Source organism: Aegilops tauschii, chromosome 7 (genome assembly GCF_002575655.3).
Source record: "Aegilops tauschii subsp. strangulata cultivar AL8/78 chromosome 7, Aet v6.0, whole genome shotgun sequence".
Taxonomy (NCBI): Eukaryota; Viridiplantae; Streptophyta; class Magnoliopsida; order Poales; family Poaceae; genus Aegilops; species Aegilops tauschii.
The window spans coordinates 81,541,248-81,569,206 of NC_053041.3; the positions used below are offsets into that span (position 1 = coordinate 81,541,248).

The 27,959-nt window shown below is 46.3% G+C and overlaps 1 protein-coding gene across 2 annotated transcripts; it reads left to right on the forward strand.

The window, feature by feature from the left end:
* Positions 1–9,369: 9,369 nt before the first annotated feature.
* LOC109739100 (uncharacterized) lies at positions 9,370–16,208 on the forward strand. Of its 2 annotated transcripts, none has more exons than XM_020298185.4 (13): positions 9,370–9,801; positions 9,891–9,967; positions 10,105–10,185; positions 10,689–10,817; positions 10,915–11,001; positions 11,108–11,161; positions 11,585–11,675; positions 11,768–11,838; positions 11,930–11,999; positions 12,128–12,180; positions 12,265–12,358; positions 12,610–12,707; positions 15,927–16,208. In XM_020298185.4, the coding sequence occupies exons 1-13, from the start codon at positions 9,477–9,479 to the stop codon at positions 16,008–16,010; spliced, it is 1,314 nt and encodes a 437-aa protein (XP_020153774.1). In that variant the 5' UTR covers positions 9,370–9,476; the 3' UTR covers positions 16,011–16,208. The 2 variants fall into 2 exon arrangements, with proteins under 2 accessions (XP_020153774.1, XP_020153779.1); XM_020298190.4 differs by lacking the exon at positions 15,927–16,208 and adding an exon at positions 12,980–13,024.
* The last annotated feature ends 11,751 nt before the right edge of the window (positions 16,209–27,959 follow it).

Here is a 27,959-nt window from a genome sequence, read left to right on the forward strand (position 1 = left end):
CGGATCTGAGGTAGAAGGTATACCCAATAGTTTCCTTAGGGTATCCTATGAAGACGCATTTTTCCGACTTGGGTTCGAGCTTTTCAGGTTGAAGTTTCTTGACATAAGCATCGCATCCCCAAACTTTTAGAAACGACAGCTTAGGTTTCTTCCCAAACCATAATTCATACGGTGTCGTCTCAACGGATTTAGACGGTGCCCTATTTAAAGTGAATGCGGCAGTCTCTAAAGCATAACCCCAAAATGAGAGCGGTAAATCGGTAAGAGACATCATAGATTGCACCATATCCAATAGAGTGCGATTACGACGTTCGGACACACCATTTCTCTGAGGTGTTCCAAGCGGCGTGAGTTGTGAAACTATTCCACATTTCCTTAAGTGTGCACCAAACTCGTGACTTAAATATTCTCCACCACGATCTGATCGTAAGAATTTTATTTTTCTGTCACGTTGATTCTCAACTTCACTCTGAAATTCCTTGAACTTTTCAAAGGTTTCAGACTTGTGTTTCATTAGGTAGACATACCCATATCTACTTAAATCATCAGTGAGAGTGAGAACATAACGATATCCTCCGCGAGCCTCAACACTCATTGGACCGCACACATCGGTATGTATGATTTCCAATAAGTTGGTTGCTCGCTCCATTGTTCCGGAGAACGGAGTCTTGGTCATCTTACCCATGAGGCATGGTTCGCACGTGTCAAATGATTCGTAATCAAGAGACTCCAAAAGTCCATCTACATGGAGCTTCTTCATGCGCTTGACACCAATGTGACCAAGGCGGCAGTGCCACAAGTATGTGGGACTATCGTTATCAACTTTATATCTTTTGGTATTCACACTATGAACATGTGTAACATCACGTTCGAGATTCATCAAAAATAAACCATTGACCAGCGGGGCATGACCATAAAACATATTTCTCAAATAAACAGAACAATCATTATTCTCGGATTTAAATGAGTAGCCATCTCGAATTAAACGAGATCCAGATACAATGTTCATGCTCAAAGCTGGCACTAAATAACAATTATTGAGGTTTAAAACTAATCCCGTAGGTAGATGCAGAGGTAGCGTGCCGACGGCGATCACATCGACCTTGGAACCATTCCCGACGCGCATCGTCACCTCATCCTTTGCCAGTCTCCGTTTATTCCGTAGTTCCTGTTTTGAGTTACAAATATGAGCAACCGCACCGGTATCAAATACCCAGGAGCTACTACGAGTACTGGTAAGGTACACATCAATTACATGTATATCACATATACCTTTGGCGTTGCCAGCCTTCTTGTCCGCTAAGTATTTGGGGCAGTTCCGCTTCCAGTGACCACTTCCCTTGCAATAAAAGCACTCAGTCTCGGGCTTGGGTCCATGCTTTGACTTCTTCCCAGTAACTGGTTTACCGGGCGCGGCAACTCCCTTGCCGTCCTTCTTGAAGTTCTTCTTACCCTTGCCCTTCTTGAACTTAGTGGTTTTATTCACCATCAACACTTGATGTTCTTTTCTGATCTCCCCTTCCGCTGATTTCAGCATTGAATATACCTCGGGAATGGTCTTTTCCATCCCCTGCATATTGTAGTTCATCACAAAGCTCTTGTAGCTTGGTGGAAGCGACTGGAGGATTCTGTCAATGACCGCGTCATCCGGGAGATTAACTCCCAGGTGAGACAAGCGGTTATGCAACCCAGACATTCTGAGTATGTGCTCACTAACAGAACTGTTCTCCTCCATTTTACAGCTGAAGAACTTGTCGGAGACATTATATCTCTCGACCCGGGCATGAGCTTGAAAAACCAGTTTCAGCTCGTCGAACATCTCGTATGCTCCATGTTTCTCAAAACGCTTTTGGAGACCCGGTTCTAAGCTGTAAAGCATGCCGCACTGAACGAGGGAGTAATCATCAGCACGTGATTGCCAAGCGTTCATAACGTCTTGGTTCTCTGGGATTGGTGCTTCACCTAGCGGTGCTTCTAAGACATAATCTTTCTTGGCTACTATGAGGATGATCCTCATGTTCCGGACCCAGTCCGTATAGTTGCTGCCATCATCCTTCAGCTTGGTTTTCTCTAGGAACGCGTTGAAATTGAGGACAACGTTGGCCATTTGATCTACAAGACATAGTGTAAAGATTTTAGACTAAGTTCATGATAATTAAGTTCATCTAATCAAATTTTTAATGAACTCCCACTCAGATAGACATCCCTCTAGTCATCTAAGTGAAACATGATCCGAATTCAACTAGGCCGTGTCCGATCATCACGTGAGACGGACTAGTCAAGATCGGTGAACATCTCCATGTTGATCGTATCTTCTATACGACTCATGCTCGACCTTTCGGTCCTCCGTGTTCCGAGGCCATGTCTGTACATGCTAGGCTCGTCAAGTCAACCTAAGTGTATTGCATGTGTTCCGAGGCCATGTCTGTACATGCTAGGCTCGTCAACACCCGTTGTATTCGAACGTTAGAATCTATCACACCCGATCATCACGTGGTGCTTCGAAACAACGAACCTTCGCAACGGTGCACAGTTAGGGTGAACACTTTCTTGAAATTATTATAAGGGATCATCTTACTTACTACCGTCGTTCTAAGCAAATAAGATGCAAAAACATGATAAACATCACATGCAATCAAATAGTGACATGATATGGCCAATATCATCATGCTCCTTTGATCTCCATCTTCGGGGCACCATGATCATCTTCGTCACCGGCATGACACCATGATCTCCATCATCATGATCTCCATCATTGTGTCTTCATGAAGTCGTCACGCCAACGATTACTTCTACTTCTATGGCTAACGCGTTTAGCAACAAAGTAAAGTAATTTACATGGCGTTATTCAATGACACGCAGGTCATGCAAAATAATAAAGACAACTCCTATGGCTCCTGCCGGTTGTCATACTCATCGACATGCAAGTCGTGATTCCTATTACAAGAATATGATCAATCTCATACATCACATATATCATTCATCACATCTTCTGGCCATATCACATCACATAGCACTTGCTGCAAAAACAAGTTAGACATCCTCTAATTGTTGTTGCAAGTTTTTACGTGGTTTGTAGGTTTCTAGCAAGAACGTTTTCTTACCTACGTATGACCACAACGTGATTTGCCAATTTCTATTTACCCTTCATAAGGACCCTTTTCATCGAATCCGTTCCGACTAAAGTAGGAGAGACAGACACCCGCTAGCCACCTTATGCAACTAGTGCATGTCAGTCGGTGGAACCTGTCTCACGTAAGCGTACGTGTAAGGTCGGTCCGGGCCGCTTCATCCTACAATGCCGCCGAAACAAGAAACGACTAGTAGCGGCAAGAAGAATTGGCAACATCAACGCCCACAACTTCTTTGTGTTCTACTCGTGCATAGTAACTACGCATAGGCCTGGCTCATGATGCCACTGTTGGGAATCGTAGCATAATTTAAAATTTTCCTACGCTCACCAAGATGCATCTATGGAGTCTACTAGCAACGAGGGGAAAGGAGTGCATCTACATACCCTTTTAGATCGCGAGCGGAAGCGTTCCAATGAACGTGGATGACGGAGTCGTACTCGCCGTGATCCAAATCACCGATGACCGAGTGCCGAACGGACGGCACCTCCGCGTTCAACACACGTACGGAGCAGCGACGTCTCCTCCTTCTTGATCCAGCAAGGGGGAAGGAGAGGTTGATGGAGATCCAGCAGCACGACGGCGTGGTGGTGGATGTAGCTGGTCTCCGGTAGGGCTTCGTCGAGCTTCTGCGAGAGAGAGAGAGAGAGAGAGGTGTTGCAGGGGAGGAGGGAGGTGCCCAAGGCTCTGTGTTGCTGCCCTCCCTCCCCCCCAACCTTTATATAGGCCCCCTGGGGGGGCGCCGGCCCAGGGAGATGAGATCTCCAAGGGGGGGCGCCGGCCAAAGGGGGGAAGGGGTGCCTTGCCCCCCAAGGCAAGGGGGAAGCTCCCCCCCTAGGGTTCCCAACCCTAGGCGCATGGGGGGGGCCCAAGGGGGGCGCCCCAGCCCACTAAGGGCTGGTTCCCTTCCACTTTCAGCCCACGGGGCCCTCCGGGATAGGTGGCCCCACCCGGTGGACCCCCGAGACCCTTCCGGTGGTCCCGGTACAATACCGGTAACCCCCGAAACTTTCCCGGTGGCCGAAACTTGACTTCCTATATATAATTCTTCACCTCCGGACCATTCCGGAACCTCTCGTGACGTCAGGGATCTCATCCGGGACTCCGAACAACTTTCGGGTTTCCGCATACATATATCTCTACAACCCTAGCGTCACCGAACCTTAAGTGTGTAGACCCTACGGGTTCGGGAGACATGCAGACATGACCGAGACGCCTCTCCGGTCAATAACCAACAGCGGGATCTGGATACCCATGTTGGCTCCCACATGTTCCACGATGATCTCATCGGATGAACCACGGTGTCGAGGATTCAATCAATCCGTATGCAATTCCCTTTGTCAATCGGTATGTTACTTGCTCGAGATTCGATCGTCGGTATCCCAATACCTTGTTCAATCTCGTTACCGGCAAGTCTCTTTACTCGTACCGCAATGCATGATCCCGTGACTAACGCCTTAGTCACATTGAGCTCATTATGATGATGCATTACCGAGTGGGCCCAGAGATACCTCTCCGTCACACGGAGTGACAAATCCCAGTCTCGATCCGTGCCAACCCAACAGACACTTTCGGAGATACCCGTAGTGCACCTTTATAGTCACCCAGTTACGTTGTGACGTTTGGCACACCCAAAGCACTCCTACGGTATCCGGGAGTTGCACGATCTCATGGTCTAAGGAAAAGATACTTGACATTGGAAAAGCTCTAGCAAACGAAACTACACGATCTTTTATGCTATGCTTAGGATTGGGTCTTGTCCATCACATCATTCTCCTAATGATGTGATCCCGTTATCAATGACATCCAATGTCCATAGTCAGGAAACCATGACTATCTGTTGATCAACGAGCTAGTCAACTAGAGGCTTACTAGGGACACATTGTGGTCTATGTATTCACACATGTATTACGATTTCCGGACAATACAATTATAGCATGAATAATAGACAATTACCATGAACAAAGAAATATAATAATAACCATTTATTACTGCCTCTAGGGCATATTTCCAACAAGGAACACTTTGGAGCAACATCCGGGCCAAACCCACAGCAAGATCCCCTCCGTGTAGACCCGACGCGTCTGTTTCACCCCTCCAGGTGCCGGCGGCGGCGCCGTCCGTGAGGGGGGCCACACCCCGGAGACGCGTGCCGCCTCTTCGGACATGCCACCACACCACCCCGCATGTATGAGGGCCCGGTGCGACGCTCCGGTAGCATTGCTACCCCCTAGGGCCCCCATCCCGCCTAACCCTGTAGCGTTAGACCACGAGATCTAGCCCTTTGACTTTACACGGACGGGCTTTGACCAGTGGAATTCTCCCCCCGGTTGTATTAGGTCAGCCGATAGGAACACTTTGGAGCAACATCCGGGCCATACCCACAGAAAGATCCCCTCCGTGTAGACCCTACGCGTCCGTTTCCCCCCTCCAGGTGCCGGCGGCGCCGCCGTCCGTGAGGGGGGAACACCCCGGAGACGCGTGTCGCCTCTTCGGACATGGCACCAGACCACCCTGCATGTATATATGAGGGCCCGGTGCGACGCTCCGGTGGCATTGCTACCCACCAGGGGCCCCGTCTCGCCTAACCATGTAGCGTTAGACCACGAGATCTAGCCCTTTGACTTTACACGGACGGGCTTTGACCAGTGGAACTCTCCACCCGGTTGTGTTAGGTCAGCCCATAGGAACACTTTGGAGCAACATCCGGGCCAGTCCCACAGCAAGATCCCCTCCGTGTAGACCCTACGCGTCCGTTTCCCCCCTCCAGGTGCCGGCGGCGCCGCCGTCCGTGAGGGGGGAACACCCCGGAGACGCGTGTCGCCTCTTCGGACATGGCACCACACCACCCTGCATGTATATATGAGGGCCCAGTGCGACGCTCCGGTGGCATTGCTATCCCCCCAGGGCCCCCGTCCCGCCTAACCATGTAGCGTTAGACCACGAGATCTAGCCCTTTGACTTTACACGGACGGGCTTTGACCAGTGGAACTCTCCACCCGGTTGTGTTAGGTCAGCCCATAGGAACACTTTGGAGCAACATCCGGGCCAGACCCACAGCAAGATCCCCTCCGTGTAGACCCGACGCGTCCGTTTCCCCCCTCCAGGTGCCGGCGGCGCCGCCGTCCGTGAGGGGGGGCACACCCCGGAGATGCGCGCCGCCTCTTTGGACATGGCAGCACACCACCCCGCATGTATGAGGGCCCGGTGCGACGCTCCGGTGGTATTGCTATCCCCCCAGGGCCCCCGTCCCGCCTCTTCAGACATGGCACCACACCGCCCCGCATGTATGAGGGCCCGGTTAGATGGGACGGTGTACCTGGGGGGGTAGCAATGCCGCTAGGTGTTGCTTCGGGCCCTCCTACGGTTGTGGAAGCGTGGTGGCTGGCGCAGGCACCCGGCACGCAGCTCCGGGGTGTGCCCCCCTCACCGGCGTCGCTGTGGGGCACGGCGGCAGCAACGTCCGTGAGGGGGGCAATCGATATACCATCGGGGTATGTTTTTTTGTTAGATAAGGCACATTTATGTTGTGAAAAAAAACAGGAAAAAGTAAATAATATAAATAAAAAAATAGAGGCCGTCGGCATACCTGCGCACACGGCCACGGATCGATGACGTGGCAAAGGGCGGGGATCGATGACGTGGCAACATCCATGGGCCAGGCCTATGCCGACGGCCTGGCCGTCGGCATAGATTTGCCACCCCACGGACCGGCGAGCGACGCGGATCGATGACGTGGCGGGCGACGCGGATCGATGACGTGGGGGCTATGCCGACGGCCGCCGTTAGCCCGTCGGCATAGACTGACGCCGTCAAAAGGCCGTTTCCGCCCGGGTAGCCGGGCCCACGTTCTATGCCGACGGGCTTATCTATGCCGCCGGCCGCCATAGGCATATTTCTTGCGACGCCGACGGCTGAGCTTTGCCGACGAATGCCGTCGGCATAGATGGATATACGCCGACGGCTTTTGTATGCCGACGACTTGGGCTGGGCCGTCGGGATAGGACAATCTATGCCGACGGGGGCCGTCGGCATAGGTTCGGCCGTCGGCATGGCCAGTTATTCTGGTAGTGCTGGAGACTGGAGTCAGGGAGATTGTTCACTTGAAAAATAATAAAGGGTATGTGTAGTGATTGTTGCTGTCGGTTTGTATTATGTACAGACTTGATGGCCAACTTACCTGCTGATTTGAGAAAAACTTACCTATTTTCCTTGTTCTCAACCTTTCATCCATGATCTGTATGCCTGTTAAATTTGATATTTCTACCTTCTCATCTCGCTTGAGTAGGTAGTTTCAGAGGACATAAACACATGCACTGTAGCAATGCCATGACTAGCTATCTTTTTTTATGGTGTTGATCAAAACTAGTACTTTGTGATTTGGCTGCACTCCCAATTATTGCTGCTCACTTTTTCCTTATAAATGTAAAGTAATATATCTCTTACAAGTTACGAACTCACAATTCATTAAAGTTCACAATATGTGTGATTTTGGGTGCGAGAGTATTGAGCTCCTGCCTTGCAAGGTATGGATTGTGTAGGAGCACTGTCCGGTACCAGTAGCTGCTTCTCTCCTTCCTCTTGGCCAACGTCTAGTCGTCCTTGACTCAGCCATGCCTCCCCCTTCGTCGTCATCTTCGAAGCCGGTAAGCAACATGGAACCCCCCCCCCCTCCCCCCCCCCCACACACACATGTGTTAGGTCGGTCGTCACCTGATGCTAACATTCTCAGTGACAGCATGAGTCATTCTGATGGCATCAACATCCCCGATGACAAGTTCTACCTAAGAGATGTTGGCTATGCATGCATGTCAGCCAGGTGTTCTTCCACCCTTCAGAAAAACCAGGTACCATCACGAATTTACTAGTAGGAACTATCCTATGACTCCACAGTAACTGTTTAATCTCAGACACTCCATCCTTAGATTTACTGTTGAGAGGGCATTTGGAGCTCTGGCGAACATGATTAAGATCCTGGATCAGAAGCCGTTTCACAATTTCCTCACCCAGGTTAAGCTTGTTCTTACTTGTTGCATTATGCATAACTGAATCATGTAATGGGGTTGTGATGAACTAGTGCCGGAGGAGGAAGATGTGATGCCTGACGATGTTGTTAGCTCCGCCTTGGTGTGGAGGCATTCCACTATGAAGCCTGGAAGAACAAAAGGATGGAGTGGGTACAGGGAATGTGGGATAACAAAGGTCAGACAAGGATCTGAAGAAGAAAAAGAAAAGCAAGAGCAGCAGCAGAAGAGAAGAATAAGAAGCGGATGAGGAGAATAAGAAGAAGAAACAATGGCAACTGAAGAAGAAGAGGAAGAGGAAGAGGATGGACTTCCACATAGTCAACATCGATGAACTTTCCCTTATTCGGTCATATGGTTCTTAAAAAATTGTACTCCCATTTGTTAGTAGTTAGGATGAACTGCGGTTTGTTTCCTAGCTAGGACAGAAACTATGTTTAGACCATGTGTGGTAAGGTCACCACCGTTGAGAAGTGGTGACAACACCTTATGCAATTTGCAACTAAACAGCGTGTGATTTGTGCGCCTACTGTAATGCAGCCAACCAAATGCTATTAGTTCACTCATGCAACCAGCCTGGATACGGGCAACCAAACTATGTGCAGATGTTGGTTTTTAGGCTGTTTTACCTCAATCAGACCCATCAGAGAAACACATGCAATGCAGGCAAAATCGATACAAACAACCAAACATGCCCTTTGGGTTTTCACCTAAATGTGAAGGAAGCAGCACTGGCCTATCATTTTAGAGACTCTCTCTGAAAACTTATTATCTGATGAGGTGCTATGTCAGCCATTGTGGATTTAAAGAGGCAATCACACGGTGAATCAATTACTGGTATGTTTATATTTTTGCGGGAATGTTTATTTTTCTTTTCCATGTAACTATTTCTTTTGCTGTATATACTCCGAAGATAAATAGATATCAAACCAGTCAGAGAAAAAAAGAACAGAAGATAGAAAATATACTTCACCCATTCGAAACATCCCAGACTTGAACGGTAGTAACCAAAATTAATCTCTGAATCAAAGCAACTTGTAAATGTAAGTTGCTTTCACAATTTGTATGCCCGCGACTTTTTTTCTATCCATCTATCTACGTAGGTTTTATCGAAAAAAAAAATCTATCTACGTAGAATATAATACCCTGGAAACTTTTCGTCCAGTAGTGGCCTGGAATTTTCCGACCCGCGGGTTCGACCGCGACGGAGGGAGGGGTTCCATTCCGGCAGAGCACTCGCAGTCGCAGGACCACCCTCCCCCACGATGTGTGCCGCGTGCCGGCGAGCGAACCTTATCGGCCGCCTCTTCCTCGGTCGCAGATGCTGAGGCGGGCCATGGCGCTGGCGCTGACCCTCGCCGCGGCTGCCATGTGGGCCCCGCCGCGCACCAGCCACGCGTGCTCCTCCGCCGCCGGCCGCGTGCCGCACGTGACGGGCGGCCACTCGAAGAGACGCCTCGTGGGGGTGGTGGGGCCCGCCTGCCACTCCTCTGGTTCCACTTCCGCTTCCAAGTCCACCACGCGCGGTCCAATCGCCTGCCGCCGCCCCGACGCCACCGGAGCCCCAATGGCCGCCGCCGCCGCCGCCGGAGACCTGAGGTCGGAGTATCTCGAGGTGCTGCTCAGCCGCCGCCGCGAACGCCAAGGTCAGCCGGCCCTTTCTCTCTCCCGCTTGCGCGCCCGTGAGTTTGCAGCCAGTTCATCAATGGCTTTGCTCTGAATCTGCTCGTGGCAGTGCCTATGGCCGTGGAGCAAGGGAGTCCGGTGAAGGAGCCGCTGTACCAAGGCAACGGGCCTCTGGGACTCAGAGAGGTCAGGATCCTCCATCGATTTTTGTTTTTATTTTTTGTTTTTTGCCGGGAGGATCCTCCATCGATCTGAGCAAACACATTCCGCCTTCCAGATCGAGGCCATAGTGTTGACTCTCCCGTGTCTGAATTTTTTCCCAGGCCATGGAGTCGTGCCCGAGGAAGGAGGTGGACAACTTCCAGGAGAAGCTGGTCGAAGAAAATTTCTACCTGATGACCGAGGTACTTTTTAGGCCCATACATTTCTACGATCGATGAATCGATTGATTCGTCGCACGCTATCAGGTGTCAAGGGGATACAGTGCGCGTTGCTTGTTTCTGAATATTGCACTGCACACCGTCTGCCTGCATCTTCGCAGTTTAACTTGAGATCAATGAAAGCCAACTACTACATTTGAGCTGCCCCAAAGATAGTAGAGGAGCAACCCAACAGTAGTGTGCATTTTGTCTAGGCGTGTCTGTTGCATCCCAGTGCTCGCCATAGGCAGATTGATATTGCATCTCAGTACATGTGCTTCACTTATTAGCACATTGCTGCCATGTTTCCGCTCAGACCCTCTGTCTGAACCACCCACTTGTGGAGAGCCTGATAGTTGTTGGTGTAATAAATGTGGTTCCGAGATCCAGCTCCAGTTGAGTCTACAGTTAACGCGCACTGGCTTGGCTTTATTGTGCCTCTTGTTCCCTAAACAGCAGAATTTGTTACACTTTTTCTCTCCCAACAGTCAGGTGAACAGGGACGCCTACCTGTACTTCTACTGAAACTTAATGACACTGCTCCTGAAAGAAAGCCCGTTGTTGTAATACTGCACAGCTCTTACAAATGCAAGGAGTGGTTGCGCCCACTGCTTGAGGTACTCATTTCAACCATACCAGCATGCCCCTATGCGATGCGCATCAATGTTTAACGCTAGTTATTGTTCTTATTAAAAGTTGCTTGCACATTTGCAGGCATATGCCTCCAGGGGTTATATTGCTGTCGCCATTGATTCTCGTTATCACGGTGAAAGGGCCAGCAGCAAGACTACTTACATAGAGGTAATCTACTTACTTCCATTTATGTGCCACTGATTTCATGAAACGTTCGACAATTGTAGTATCCACGGTTGATCTGATCATCCCTACTTTCATGGTTTAAACACAGGCACTGAATTCAGCTTGGAGGAATGGAGACACTATGCCTTTTATTTTTGACACGGTACCAAATGTTATTTCCACCTGTTACAATTGATGTTTTGATTGTTCTAAGTTCTGTCAACAGTGTTGTTCAATTTGCCCACCAAATACATTTTTTTTAATAAATGGATGGTTCTGTACCAATAAATGTCAAACCGGATATGTATAGCACATGCCTTTAGTTGGGCTGGCCCAGTGCCATGCCTGGTGGCTAGTGGTCTACTCTTTAACTAACCTGATGGGTAAGCCACTGTTGTTGGTGTTAGTCCAGCTGTACTGGTGCCATAACTACACTATCTGGGTTGGCACTTCAGTTGAATTCTGGATTTATTCTCCTTGTCTGGTTCTCTCCTTATGATTGTCTTCTACTGTATGACCTGGTATATCATACTTCAAAACATGTTAGGCCTGTTTTTTTGCGATACTCAGTGAGGAACATGTGCAGGTGTGGGACTTGATAAAGCTTGGAGATTATCTTAGTGCAAGGGAGGATGTCGATCCCTCTAGGATAGGGATTACTGGTGAATCACTCGGAGGTATTATAGATCATGATTGCATCATGATACTGAATTAATACATAGACTTCACTTTTAGAAAATTTATCTCTTTTATTTGGAGCTGATTACAGGAATGCATGCATGGTTTGCTGCTTTTGTGGATACACGGTACAGTGTTGTTGTTCCAATAATTGGTGTTCAGGTACACACAACAGTAATTTGTCGATATGGGTGCACATAGTTTTGTGATTTGTCCCATGTAAGTAAAGCAATGCTCTTTGTGGTGGCTACAGGGATTTCAATGGGCAATAGATAATGACAAGTGGCAAGCTAGAGTTGATAGCATTAAGCCTTTATTTGAAGGTTAGATACCATGCATCCTCTTTAAGTTGGGCACACACCATTGAAAAATATAGATCACAACTGAAATATACTGTATCAGTTCAGAACATTTACATGTAAGTATCTATGCCGTTTTGTCTTTCCTGTAGAAGCAAGAATTGATTCAGGGAAGAGTGAAATAGATGCAGAGGTTGTGAAAAAGGTGACTATCTGATTTATTTGACATTTATTTCTGATTGTTCCATTAGAAATGTTTCATGATCGTGTATTGACATATTTTTACCAGGTTTGGGACAAGATAGCACCTGGTATGGCTTCACAGTTTGATGCTCCCTACTCAGTTCCTCTGATTGCACCACGTCCGCTCCTCCTCCTAAATGGTAAAACCAATCATATTTCTTATTGAGTGCTTCTGCTTCGTCCAATAGTTGTTGCATCACCCAACATATTCAAAAGTCTCACTTCTCTTTTATGAGTTCAATGAGCACTTGTCAGGGCTTGGCTTCCAGTCTTCAGTATATATTTTTGTTTTATGGTTGAGCCAGAACTGTTGTTAACCCTTCGTTTAAAAATTAATGTTAATTGAGCATTTTTCTTGCTGCTGGAGCTTCATTTATCGATTACCATGCAGGTGCTGACGACCCTCGTTGCCCAGTCCTTGGTCTACAAGAACCTGCCTCCAAAGCTACTGAGGCTTATGCAGAAGCTGGTTCTGCGGATAAGTTCAAGGTAACATTCAATCTACTCCCTCCGATACTATCTTTTCACCGTCCTTTTGAGGCCACACATGAACTCTCACTAGTTAAAACCTATGAAGACGAGATTTTCTTTAAATATTTTAATGAGCTTGGTTTAATACTCCCTCCATCCAGAATTAACTGTCGCTGAAATGAGTGTATCTACACACTGAAACTTGTCTAGAACTCTAGATGCACTCATTTAAGCGACAGTTAATTCCGGACGGAAGTTTTACTTCTCAAACTTGTATTCATTTTTGTCAGGTTATATGGCTAAACCTGCTGGAAAAATAATAATTGTTAGTACTAATAATCTTGCATCAATATGTTTGTAAATTTGTATTCATTTTTGTACATCAATATGTTTGTAAATTTGTCATTTAAAGGTATTCTCTCCTGGAGAGAGAAAAATCAAGTTGTTCTTCTAATTTAAAGCTATGGATCAATCTGGGCAGTGCTAACTACTAAGATAACAAACATTTATACAAACCTGGAAAAAGGCGAGACTTCAATCCTACAATGTAAAATAATAAGATAAAACATAGGAATTATGCTTTTCAATGGGTTTGGTACAAGTTTAAATACAAACTTTCTCTGGGAAATTTAGATCTGATTTAGGCTTAGAGCTAGCTAACGATGTAATTATCTAACTTGGGCAAAAAAGGGTACGAGATACAGAAATGGGTGCCATCTGGATTAAAAATGCCATTCAAATAAAAGTTGTCTAGTTCTTTTGACATGCAATATGTTTACTTTCCACCATGAGGTGTGGTTCTATGAGGTCATATTAGTAATCCTAATTAGGTAGGGGCTTCATAACTCCCAAGTGCAAGTGCCCAAAGCAAAGCCCACGCAAGAACGAGTCCACGGTGCCCTCACCTTCCAATCTGTTCCCCCGTGTGACCTCCTCTTTGAGCGCTGTCGCGCGAGCTCCACGCCCAAGGCCACCGCCTGGACTCACTGCAATCCCGCAACCTGGTCTCCTACCGCAACTCGCTGCGCCTCCAGTACTTGGATAAGAAATATGATTAGTTTCTCCTCTGATCTCACCACGTCTGCGCCTTAGCTTCCAACATCGTCACCCGTACTCATGCTGCAACTGGCCGCCTAGTCTCCTCCTGCAACTCGCCGCCCGGACTCCTTTGACCCGCACGCATCCAGCGCCACAACTGCTGACTCCACCTCTGATCCTCCCTCACTCCCATTTTTCAGTTCTCTCATTGCAAACGTCAACCTGTTTCTAAGCCTGGGTGCCGGAACTTCACTGTTCCATGGCCTCAGAAAGGTGTGTGTCTCACTGAAATCTGTATTTGTTGTATATACCAATAGAAGAAAAAGGCAAACGTCAGTGCACTTAAATTGGATGATTCTTTCCTCTTTGATACTCCCTCTGTAAACTAATATAAGAGTGTTTAGATCACTACTTTAGTGATCTAAACACTCTTATATTAGTTCACTGAGGGATATATGGTAATCGTTGTCATCTGAAGGAGGGCATTGTTTAGTGCCAGTTATCCCGCTGAAGAAAGTAAAGTGGTTGAAGCAATCTCAGTAATAAGAATCTCATGTTCTTGATTTCATATCTTATCCTTACCATAAATACTTAGTACATACTACGCATTTACCACGTCAGTGAGAATTAAACAGTATTAGGTTGTAATTTTATAAATTCACTTATTTTACCATTTAGTAAGTAGCACACATGCAAAACATAATGAATAGGCTTAATCAGTGGGTAGTTGTTTAATATTCTTTACTATAGCTCGAACAAAAGTGAGACCTAGGATATACTCCCTCCGTTCCAAAATAGATGTTTAGTACAAAGTTGGGTCATCTATTTTGGAACGGAGGGAGTAGTAGATTCCATTGTTGTTTATTTTTAATACGCATCCCCAATTTTGAAAGCCAAAATTTGGAATTTGTTGGGATGTACAAAGTGATAATATGTTTTAACAAAGATGGTCGCGGATGAACTTCTCTCATTTTTAGCATTAATTAATAGAAACTCTTGGTTTTGGATGCATGCTAAAAATGAGATAAACTAAACCGGGACCGTCTTTGTTAACATATGTTATCACTTTATACATCGCGGCAACTTCAGCTTTCAAAATTGGGGATGCACATTTATTAATAAACAACAATGACATCCACTGTATCATAGGTCTCCTTTTTGTTGTAACTATAGTAAAAAAGTATATTAAACTACTACCCAGTAATTAACTATATATTCATTATATTTTGCATGCGTGCGACTGGTAAAATAAGTAAACTTTTATAAAATTGCAATCTAGTAGTCCCTCCGTCCGGAAATAAGTGACGCTGTTTTAGTTTTTGCACTAAAACAACGTCACTTATTTCCGGACGGAGGGAGTATTATTTAAATCTCACCCACACAATACTTACCCAAAATGCACATTATGTACTATGCGACCATGAAAAAAATTAAGATATAGTACAACCTATTACAGTTTTGGGCTTGTAACAGATTTGATCTGCTCGCAAACCAACTATATCCAAGAACGTAATGGACTTCAAAAAACTTCCACCTGGAAATGGCCGTGCACACGCAAAATCATCTATTTCTCTGCGCTACATGGAGATTGGAGAGACGATGTCGGTGGCTTGTCCAGCCGAGCCTCCTCGGACTCTTCCTCCTCCGTTTTGTATTCAAGCCGGCCGGCCAGCGTATTCTTGGAAATAATGCGCAGAAAACCAACCGATTACTGCTGGTAAGCGATGGGGAGATGGCACTGACCGCCAGCTACACATGCGCCTGGTCCACCGTCTGTTTTAGAAACCAAGCCAGACCTGGGCTTTCAATCCAATAATCGTTTTCACTCCGAGGGGAGGACCACCTCTTCCCATGTCCTAAATGCTGAAACCACGTGGGGCTGCGGCGCTCAGGCGCCACATACCAGAACTGGTGGGGGGATCGAATGCTCAAATTCTTCACCAATGCGGTAACCCGTAATCATTATCCCTCGATGAGGTATCTTGGCTTGGTTGATTGATTGATGCTTTCTCTGTAGCATAGGTTGCATTGCAACTTTTCCTTTTTAAATTTTTGCCTTTCAGCTTTATTCCGTTGATAAGTGTCGCGACAGGTGCATGATTGTGTAGATCTAGGATAAGAGCAAGGTATTATCCAGAAAAACAAAGTGCGGCTTTTGGGATCGCTAACGGCATCTTTTATCTGCTGCTGCATGTTCAGTTCATCGCGGAGCCGGGAGTCGGGCACAGGATGACCGCGAGCATGGTGAAGGAAGCGAGCGACTGGTTCGACCGCTTTCTCTAGTTGTTCTCGACGGTCACCATGGCGGCTCACCTTGTACGAGTACCATGCATGCCTCATGAAGTGCATGTCCTCAATAAATTGAACTCGCTATGGATTGCATTCCTGCTGACCGAGACCGGAATCAGTTAGCCTAGCCTCATCATCATTACCAGTGGTACTACTACCTAATCTCTATGCTAGTGAGATGTGGAACAGAAATGTGCGCCTATGCTTCTCCGCGGACAAAACATACGTGTCGGTAACCGCAGTTCTATCCTGAATTTACCTTGCTTCCTGGCACCGTATTTGTGGGAACTGTGTGTTTACCGAACCGTATTTGCCGGATATACGGTCCGCATGGGGGCAAATTGTCCACATGCTCACGTGGCGCCCCGTCGGCTTGCATGCATGAATGAACGAACGAAACGACGAGACTGTTGTGGGCGACATGTCAACGGCAACAATGGCAGATGGTCCACTGATACAAACATACATGAGGCGACATGGACCCGGCCGGTAGGCAGACAGACGCTATACAGTATACAGTATACTCCTACTGGTCGGTATGGCCGGCCGGGCCAACGCGTGAACTGCGTGATGCGTCGGAATCGGCATTTATCCCGTACGTACTCTCCGGCGGAGTCGCGAGCCGGCACGCCGTCGCCGGCGTCTCCAGGACTTTCGTACTTGCCGTATTGTTTTATTTTATTATGGTGGGAAAGCACGTAGACGTGGTCGTTTTCTTGCATATTTTATTGTCGAAAAAGAGCGAGCACGTACTGTATAGACGACACTGGCCCTCATGATACGCAATGCATACGTGTTCACGAGGTGGCGCGTCTCCTAACCACACACTACTACACTAGAATGGCCAAGACTGAGGTTTGCGTAAAATTTTCGTTCTATTCCATTGATCATGACACAGCGAGACAAAAAATATTACATATTACATCCATAGACCATCTAGCAACGACTACAAATACTGAAGCAAGTCGAAGGCAATGCCGCTGTCATCACACCTCCCTCGCTGGAGCCGGGCGAAACTTGTTGTAATTGACAGTCAAGAAGTCGTCGTGCTAAGGCCCCATAAAACCAGTACACTAAAAAAGCAATCACTGTCGTTGAAGAGAAGTATAGATCGAAAGAATCTAACGTGAAAACACATCAACGTTGGCGAACGAAGACCGAATCTGAGCAAATCCACCAAAGACAACCACCGACCGTATCGTGTGAGATCCATTGGAGAGACATCTCCACGCGCCCTCTACGACGCTAGTCGCACCGCTGGGACAGGGGGCAAGACTGAGGATAGAAACAATACTTTTCTACAATTATATGCATTTAACAGGTGAGCACGGGGATTAGAACCAGGGCCAAATCTTTCTCTTTTGCGCACCGTTTTGTTCAAAGTTCTTGGTGCGCGGAAGGCATCAAAGCTCCGAGAACGGGCCCACGCTGTTTCGAGCACATAGTGGGAACGCTTCTCAACCACAAATTACTGTACATACCAGATTATATAACTAGTATTTAATTCAATCAGATTAAATAACCAGATTATATTACTGTACATACCAGATTATACCAGATTATATAACTAGTCTAGAATGAAAACAAGAACTAAATCAGGACGGCCGACGAAGGAGCAGTGTGTTGGCGCGTCATGCTCCGGCGCATTCGTCGTCCGGGCAGTGGGCGGCGCGTCGCTCTGACGCCGCGAACGTCCACGGCGAAACGGACGGCTTGGTATCTACATGGTCTGTTGCGAGGTCATTTTCCGGCCACCCTTAATTATTCATTCTCCTCTGCGTGTACACAAGATGATAGTTAGTTGGTTATCCTCCGTGCTGTGCTGTCCATGCATAACTCGCCACGCTAATTCCCTTCTTGTCCCATCCCGCCCCAGCTAATTTGATCAACCACGCATGCTTGATAATGGGTTGCACAACATGATACTCCTACATAATACACACCGACATTTCCGTTGGTTTAGCTCACCTCACCACTCATATGTACTCCTTCTGTTTCTAGATATAAGTTTTTGTAGAGATTTCAATATAAACTACATACGAAGCAACATGAGGGAATCTATATTCTAAAATACGTCTATATACACCCGTATGTTCTATTCTGTTAAATCTCTAAAAGGACTCATATTTAGGAAAGGAGGGAGTATGTCACAATCAATTAATTAGTTGATACTATAATACGGATTTGGGCTAAATAACACCGAAAACGTTATATCGATGAGCTGTACATTAGACGGGTTCTGCACACGACGTGCCACCGATGAATGAGAAATTTCACAAATAAGAGATATACTCGGACTCGGTCCGGCACAACAAATCCATGATGGCGATGCTACTAAAACAAGGTGGCAAAGGCAAGTTAAACTAATGCCAAAGTACTTAGCCTAGATAGCCATCACCGACACACGGCACACAATGGCAAAAGCTTTACCCAAAAGCGTATCCAATCCAAACGCTGGATTTTTCTCACCGGTGCGGAGGAAAAGCCTCCGAGCATCGCTCTCCCACTCACTCGCACGTCTCAGTCGCTTCTACTCAGCGGACTGATTACTTAGCAGTCCGATCGCTTGCTCATGCTCATGCTCATCTCATCGGTACGCAAATCAAAGCGGTTAACGTAGACACTTCACACAGAGCAGAGTACTACGACGACGGAGTTCTCAGACATGAAATGAATCTCGTGCAGGCAAGGCAACGACCACTCGCGGTTTATTTGTTCCGGTTTTGTCCAACCAACGTGTCGGCTTCGCGAAAGGGACCGGACGGTTTTTGGGGGGGTCTCTGTCAGTCCCAATCTCCCCATGCATTGGTGATTGGATTTCTTTCGAAAGTTTCACTTGTCGATCGATGTGTGCACTGCACCTACTTACTTATTGTTCATGTTTTTGTAACATTATTATAAGAATTAGAAAGCTTTCCTTTTAGACTTATATGTTCCTTCTAGCTCTAGGATATATATAGGGCTATGAACACCACATTATTACATTTAGATTGTTGTGCCTACTTGCACTATCTTAGGACATCGCCCCACGCTGTTTGGATATGGGTGGGCATTACGCGAATGAGATAGCTTTGTTTAGAGTGTTTATGTATTGTCACTTCTAGTTCTAGGATATCAACAACTTACAGAATAGTGGATTGCATGCATCTACCACGCCTCTGTTTTTCAAGACTATGCTCAGCCCGCGTTTTCGACAAACTAACAAAAAACGGAAACTTGTTGTGGATTCACAAGGTAATTTAAGTTTGGTACCAACCACGGGAAGATATCTTTTGTTTCTTTATATTTCGAGGTAAAGTGTCTAAGGATGGAAAAGACTTACCAAGCAAGGGAGGAACATGACATATGCAGAAGGCTGCCCCATTGGTTCAAGACTGTATAGTGTATGTGGACTAGTCTATTGTGCCATATTCGTCAATCTGTTAGGTGATTTGGTCTCACACAATATAATGCTTCCATGTTTCACCAGACACCTTCATCAACCCTAAAAATTCAAGAGAACCCCTCTTTGTACAAGAAACTATGTATCAAGCATGATTGTTGTTGAAAACATACAGATGCAGACGTTCATACATACGTACATGCACTCACCCTATAAATGCACACACTCACACCCTACCCCTATGAGCACCTTCGAGAGACTTGTTGGGGAACGCAATAATTTCAGAAAAATTCCTACGATCACGCAAGATCTATCTAGGTGATGCATAGAAACAAGAGGGGAGAGTGTTGTCTACGTACCCTCGTAGACCGAAAGCGGAAGCGTTATGACAACGCGGTTGATGTAGTCGTACATCTTCACGATCCGACCGATCCTAACACCGAAGGTACGGCACCTCCGCGATCTGCACATGTTCAGCTCGGTGACGTCCCACGAACTCTAGATCCAGCTGAGGTCGAGGGAGAGTTTCGTCAGCACGACGGCGTGACGACGGTGATGATGAAGTTACCGACGCAGGGCTTCGCCTAAGCACTACAACGATATGACCGAGGTGGATATCTGTGGAGGGGGCACCGCACACGGCTAAGACAACTGTCAACTTGTGTGTTCTAGGGTGCCCCCCTGCCCCCGTATATAAAGGAGCAAGGGGGAGGCCGGCCGGCCCTCATAGGGCGCGCCCCAAGTAGGATTCCTACTAGGAATCCTATTCCTAGTAGGTTTCCAACAAGGGAAGAGAGGGGGAAGGAAGGAGAGGGACAGAGGGAGAAGGAAAGGCCCCCCCCTTCCCTAGTCCAATTCGGACCCAAGGGGGAGGGGGCGCGCGGCCTGCCCTAGCCGCCCTCTCTCTCTCTCTCTCCACTAAGGCCCATGTGGCCCATTAGTTCCCCCGGGGGGTTCCAGTAACCCTCCGGCACTCCGGTTTTATCCGAAACTTCTCCGGTGTCCGAATATAGTCGTCCAATATATCAATCTTTATGTCTCGACCATTTCGAGACTCCTCGTCATGTCCGTGATCACATCCAGGGCTCCGAACTACTTTCGGTACATCAAAACACATAAACTCATAATACCGATCGTCATCGAACGTTAAGCGTGCGGACCCTATGAGTTCAAGAACTATGTATACATGACCGAGACTCACTTCCGGTCAAAAACCAATAGCGGAACCTGGATGCTCATATTGGTTCCTACATATTCTACGAAGATCTTTATCGGTCAAACCACATAACAACATACGTTGTTCCCTTTGTCATCGATATGTTACTTGCCCGAGATTCGATCGTTGGTATCTCAATACCTAGTTCAATCTTGTTACCGGCAAGTCTCTTTACTCGTCAACTAACTCATTAGTCACATTGCTTGCAAGGCTTATAGTGATGTGCATTACCGAGAGGGCCCAGAGATACCTCTCCGAAACACGGAGTGACAAATCCTAATCTCGATCTATGCCAACCCAACAAACACCATCGGAGACACCTGTGGAGCATCTTTATAATCACCCAGTTACGTTGTGACGTTTGATAGCACACTAAGTGTTCCTCCGGTATTTGGGACTTGCATAATCTCATAGTCATAGGAACATGTATAAGTCATGAAGAAAGCAATAGCAATAAACTAAACGATCATAGTGCTAAGCTAACGGATTGGTCAAGTCAATCACATCATTCTCTAATGATGTGATCCCGTTCATGAAATGACAACACATGTCTATGGCTACGAAACTTAACCATCTTTGATTAACGAGCTAGTCAAAGTAGAGGCATACTAGTGACACTCTGTTTGTCTATGTATTCACACATGTATTAAGTTTCCGGTTAATACGATTCTAGCATGAATAATAAACATTTATCATGATATAAGGAAATATAAATAAAAACTTTATTATTGCCTCTAGGTATATCTGGCCATGGGCCGGGTCGGGCCGGGCTTGGGCCGGGCCTGGAAAAGCCCACGGCAGAAAACTGAGGCCCAGGCCCTCCCAGGCCCTACCATCGGGCCTACTTTTCAAGCCCAAGCCCGGCCCATCTGGTAAAAAGCCCTGAAAAGCCCTTAGGGCTTAGGGCCGTGGGCCGGGCCTCTTCCTTAAAATGCCAATATGCCAAAGCCCAAGCCCGTCCAGGCCCTGCTGGTGGGCTCAAAACTCAGGCCCAAGCCCGGCGCATGGGCAAGCCCATCGGGCCTAGGCCCTGGATTTTAGGGCCGGGCCTGGGTGGGCCGACAGGGCCGGGCCTGAGATGGCCAGGACTACCTCTAGGGCATATTTCCTTCAGTCTCCCACTTGCACTAGAGTCAATAATCTAGATTACATTGTAATGATTCTAACACCCATGGAGTCTTGGTGCTGATCATGTTTTGCTCGTGAGAGAGGCTTAGTCAACGGGTCTGCAATATTCAGATCCGTATCTATCTTGCAAATCTCTATGTCTCCTTCCGACACTTGATGACGGATGGAATTGAAGCGTCTCTTGATGTGCTTGGTTATCTTGTGAAATCTGGATTCCTTCTCCAAGGCAATTGCTCCAGTATTGTCACAAAAGATTTTCATTGGACCTGATGCACTAGGTATGAAACCTAGATCGGATATGAACTCCTTCATCCAGACTCCTTCATTTGCTGCTTCTGAAGCAGCTATGTATTCCGCTTCACACGTAGATCCCACCACGACGCTCTGCTTAGAACTGCACCAACTGACAGCTCCACCGTTCAATATAAACACGTATCCGGTTTGCGACTTAGAGTCATCCGGATCAGTGTCAAAGCTTGCATCGACGTAACCTTTTACGACGAGCTCTTTGTCACCTCCATAAATGAGAAACATATCCTTAGTCCTTTTCAGGTATTTCAGGATGTTCTTGACCGCTGTCCAGTGATCCACTCCCGGATTACTTTGGTACCTCCCTACTATACTTATAGCAAGGCACACATCAGGTCTGGTACATAGCATTGCATACATGATAGAACCTATGGCTGAAGCATAGGGAATGACTTTCATTTTCTCGCTATCTTCTGCAGTGGTCGGGCATTGAGTCTCACTCAACTTCACACCTTGTAATATAGGCAAGAACCCTTTCTTTGACTGGTCCATTTTGAACTTCTTCAAAATCTTATGAAGGTATGTGCTTTGTGAAAGTCCAATTAAGCATTTTGATCTATCTCTATAGATTTTGATGCCCAATATATAAGCAGCTTCACCGAGGTCTTTCATTGAAAACTTTTATTCAAGTATCCTTTTATGCTATCCAGAAATTCTATATCATTTCCAATCAACAATATGTCATCCACATATAATATTAGAAATGCTACAGAGCTCCCACTCACTTTCTTGTAAATACAGGCTTCTCCAAAAGTTTGTATAAAACCATATGCTTTGATCACAATATCAAAATGTTTATTCCAACTCCGAGAGGCTTGCACCAGTCCATAAATGGATCACTGGAGCTTGCACACTTTGTTAGCATCCTTTGGATTGACAAAACCTTCTGGTTGCATCATATACAACTCTTCTTCCAGAAATCCATTCAGGAATGCAGTTGTGACATCCGTTTGCCAAATTTCATAATCATAAAATACGGCAATTGCTAACATGATTCGGACAGACTTAAGCATCGCTACCGGTGAGAAAGTCTCATCGTAGTCAACTCCTTGAACTTGTCGAAAACCTTTAGCAACAAGTCGAGCTTTGTAGACAGTAACATTACCGTCAGCGTCAGTCTTCTTGTTGAAGATCCATTTATTCTCGATGGCTTGCCGATCATCGGGCAAATCAACCAAAGTCCACACTTTGTTCTCATACATGGATCACATCTCAGATTTCATGGCCTCAAGCCATTTTGCGGAATCTGGCCTCATCATCGCTTCCTCATAGTTCGTAGGTTCGTTATGGTCTAGTAACTTGACGTCTAGAACAGGATTACCGTACCACTCTGGTGCGGATCTTACTCTGGTTGACCTACGAAGTTCAGTAGTAACTTGATCTGAAGTTTCATGATCACTATCATTAGCTTCCTCACTAATTGGTGTAGGAATCATTGGAACTAATTTCTGTGATGAACTACTTTCCAATTCGGGAGAAGGTACAATTACCTCATCAAGTTCTACTTTCCTCCCACTCACTTCTTTCGAGAGAAACTCCTTCTCTAGGAAGGATCCATTCTTGGCAACGAATATCTTGCCTTCGGATCTGTGATAGAAGGTGTACCCAACAGTCTCTTTTGGGTATCCTATGAAGACACATTTCTTCGATTTGGGTTCGAGCTTATCAGGTTGAAGCTTTTTCATATAAGCATCGTAGCCCCAAACTTTCAGAAACGACAACTTGAGTTTCTTGCCAAACCACAGTTCATAAGGTGTCGTCTCAGCGGATTTAGATGGTGCTCTATTTAACGTGAATGCAGCCGTCTCTAAAGCATAACCCCAAGACGATAGCGGTAAATCAGTAAAAGACATCATAGATCACACCATATCTAATAAAGTGCGGTTATGACGTTCGGACACACCATTACGCTGTGGTGTTTCAGGTGGCGTGAGTTGCGAAACTATTCCACATTGTTTCAAATGAAGACTAAACTCGTAACTCAAATATTCTCCTCCACGATCAGATCATAGAAACTTTATTTTCTTGTTACGATGATTTTCCACTTCACTCTGAAATTCTTTGAACTTTTCAAATGTTTCAGACTTATGTTTCATCAAGTAGATATACCCATATCTGCTCAAATCATCTGTGAAGGTTAGAAAATAACGATACCCGCCGCGAGCATCAACACTCATCGGACCGCATACATCGGTATGTATTATTTTCAACAAGTCTGTTGCTCGCTCCATAGTTTCGGAGAACGGAGTCTTAGTCATCTTGCCCATGAGGCATGGTTCGCAAGTATCAAGTGATTCATAATCCAGTGATTCCAAAAGCCCATCGGCATGGAGTTTCTTCATGCGCTTTACATCAATATGACCAAAATGGCAGTGCCACAAATAAGTTGCACTATCATTATTAAACTTATATCTTTTGGCTTCAATACTATGAATATGTGTATCACTACTTTCGAGATTCAACAAAAATAGACTACTCATCTGGGGTGCATGACCATAAAAGATATTACTCATATAAATAGAACAACCATTATTCTCTGATTTAAATGAATAACCCTCTCGCATAAAACAAGATCTAGATATAATGTTCATGCTCAACGCTGGCACCAAATAACAATTATTTAGGTCTAAAACTAATCCCGAAGGTAGATGTAGAGGTAGCGTGCCGACCGCGATCACATCGACTTTGGAACCATTTCCCACGCGCATCGTCACCTCGTCCTTAGCCAATCTTCGCTTAATCCGTAGCCCCTGTTTCGAGTTGCAAATATGAGCAACAGAAACAGTATCAAATACCCAGGTGCTACTGCGAGCATTAGTTAAGTACGCATCAATAACATGTATATCAAATATACCTTTCACTTTGCCATCCTTCTTATCCGCCAAATACTTGGGGCAGTTCCGCTTCCAGTGACAAGTCCCTTTGTAGTAGAAGCACTCAGTCTCAGGCTTAGGTCCAAACTTGGGCTTCTTCACTTGAGCAGCAACTTGCTTGCCGTTCTTCTTGAAGTTTCCCTTCTTCCCTTTGCCCTTCTTCTTGAAACCGGTGGTCTTGTTGACCATCAACACTTGATGCTCCTTCTTGATTTCTACCTCCGCAACTTTTAGCATCGCGAAGAGCTCGGAATTGTCTTATCCATCCCTTGCATATTATAGTTCATCATGAAGCTTTTGTAGCTTGGTGGCAGTGATTGAAGAACTCTGTCAATGACACTATCATCAGGAAGATCAACTCCCAGTTGAGTCAAGTGGTTGTGGTACCCAGACATTCTGAGTATATGTTCACTAACAGAACTATTCTCCTCCATTTTGCAGCTATAGAACTTATTGGAGACTTCATATCTCTCAATCCGGGCATTTGCTTGAAATATTAACTTCAACTCCTGGAACATCTCATATGCTCCATGACGTTCAAAACGTCGTTGAAGTCCCGGTTCTAAGCCGTAAAGCATGGCACACTGAACTATCAAGTAGTCATCAGCTTTGCTCTGCCAGACGTTCTTAACGTCATCAGTAGCATCTGCAGCAGGCCTAGCACCTAGCGGTGCTTCCAGGACATAATTCTTCTGTGCAGCACTGAGGATAATCCTCAAGTTACGGACCTAGTTCGTGTAGTTGCTACCATCATCTTTCAACTTAGCTTTCTCTAGGAACGCATTAAAATTCAACGGAACAGTAGCACGGGCCATTTATCTACAACAACATAGACATGCAAAATACTATCAGGTACTAAGTTCATGATAAATTAAAGTTCAATTAATCATATTACTTAAGAACTCCCACTTAGATAGACATCCCTCTAATCATCTAAGTGATCACGTGATCCAAATCAACTAAACCATGTCCGATCATCACGTGAGATGGAGTAGTTTTCAATGGTGAACATCACTATGTTGATCATATCTACTATACGATTCACGCTCGACCTTTCAGTCTCAATGTTCCGAGGCCATATCTGCATATGCTAGGCTCGTCAAGTTTAACCCGAGTATTTTGCGTGTGCAAAACTGGCTTGCACCCGTTGTATGTGAACGTAGAGCTTAATTATCACACCCGATCATCACGTGGTGTCTTGGCACGACGAACTGTCGCAACGGTGCATACTCAGGGAGAACACTTATACCTTAAAATTTAGTGAGAGATCATCTTATAATGCTACCTCCGAACTAAGCAAAATAAGATGCATAAAGGATAAACATCACATGCAATCAATATAAGTGATATGATATGGCCATCATCATCTTGTGCCTTTGATCTCCATCTCCAAAGCACCGTCATGATCACCATCGTCACCGGCTTGACACCTTGATCTCCATCGAAGCATCGTTGTCGTCTCGCCAACTATTGCTATCACAACTATCGCTACCGCTTAGTGATAAAGTAAAGCAATTACATGGCGATTGCATTTCATACAATAAAGCGACAACCATATGGCTCCTGTCAGTTGCCGATAACTCTGTTACAAAACATGATCATCTCATACAATAAAATACAGCATCATGTCTTGACCATATCACATCACAACATGCCCTGCAAAAACAAGTTAGACGTCCTCTACTTTGTTGTTGCAAGTTTTACGTGGCTGCTACGGGCTTAGCAAGAACCGTTCTTACCTACGCATCAAAAACCACAACGATTTTTCGTCAAGTGTGCTATTTTAAACTTCAACAAGGATCGGGCGTAGCCACACTCGATTCAACTAAAGTTGAAGGAACAGACACCCACTAGCCACCTGTGTGCGAAGCACGTCGGTAGAACCAGTCTCGCGTAAGCGTACGCGTAATGTCGGTCTGGGCCGCTTCATCCAACAATACCGCCGAATCAAAGTATGACATGCTGGTAAGCAGTATGACTATTATCGCCCACAACTCTTTGTATTCTACTCGTGCATATAACATCTACGCATAGACCTGGCTCGGATGCCACTGTTGGGGAACGCAGTAGTTTCAAAAAAATTCCTACGATCACGCAAGATCTATCTAGGTGATGCATAGCAACTAGAGGGAAGAGTGTTGTCTACGTACCCTCGTAGACCAAAAGCGGAAGCGTTATGACAACGCGGTTGATGTAGTCATACGTCTTCACGATTCGACCGATCCTAGCACCGAAGGTATGGCGCCTCCGCGATCTGCACACGTTCAACTCGGTGACGTCCCACGAACTCTAGATCCAGCTGAGGTCGAGGGAGAGTTTCGTCAGCACGACGGCGTGATGACGGTGATGATGAAGTTACCGACGTAGGGCTTTGCCTAAGCACTACAACGATATGACCGAGGTGGATATCTGTGGAGGGGGGCACCGCACACGGCTAAGACAACTGTCAACTTGTGTGTTCTATGGTGCCCCCTGCCCCCGTATATAAAGGAGCAAGGGGGAGGCCGGCCGGCCCTCATAGGGCGCGCCCCAAGTAGGATTCCTACTAGGAATCCTATTCCTAGTAGGTTTCCAACAAGGGAAGAGAGGGGGAAGGAAGGAGAGGGAGAGAGGGAGAAGGAAAGGGGGGCCGCCCCCCTTCCCTAGTCCAATTCAGACCCAAGGGGGAGGGGGCGCGCGGCCTGCCCTAGCCGCCCTCTCTCTCTCTCTCCACTAAGGCCCATGTGGCCCATTAGTTCCCCCGGGGGGTTCCGGTAACCCTCCGGCACTCCGGTTTTATCCGAAACTTCTCCGGTGTACGAATATAGTCGTCCAATATATCAATCTTTATGTCTTGACCATTTTGAGACTCCTCGTCATGTCCGTGATCACATCCGGGACTCCGAACTACCTTCGGTATATCAAAACACATAAACTCATAATACCGATTGTCATCGAACGTTAAGCGTGCGGACCCTACGGGTTCGAGAACTATGTAGACATGACCGAGACTCACTTCCGATCAATAACCAATAGCGGAACCTGGATGCTCATAT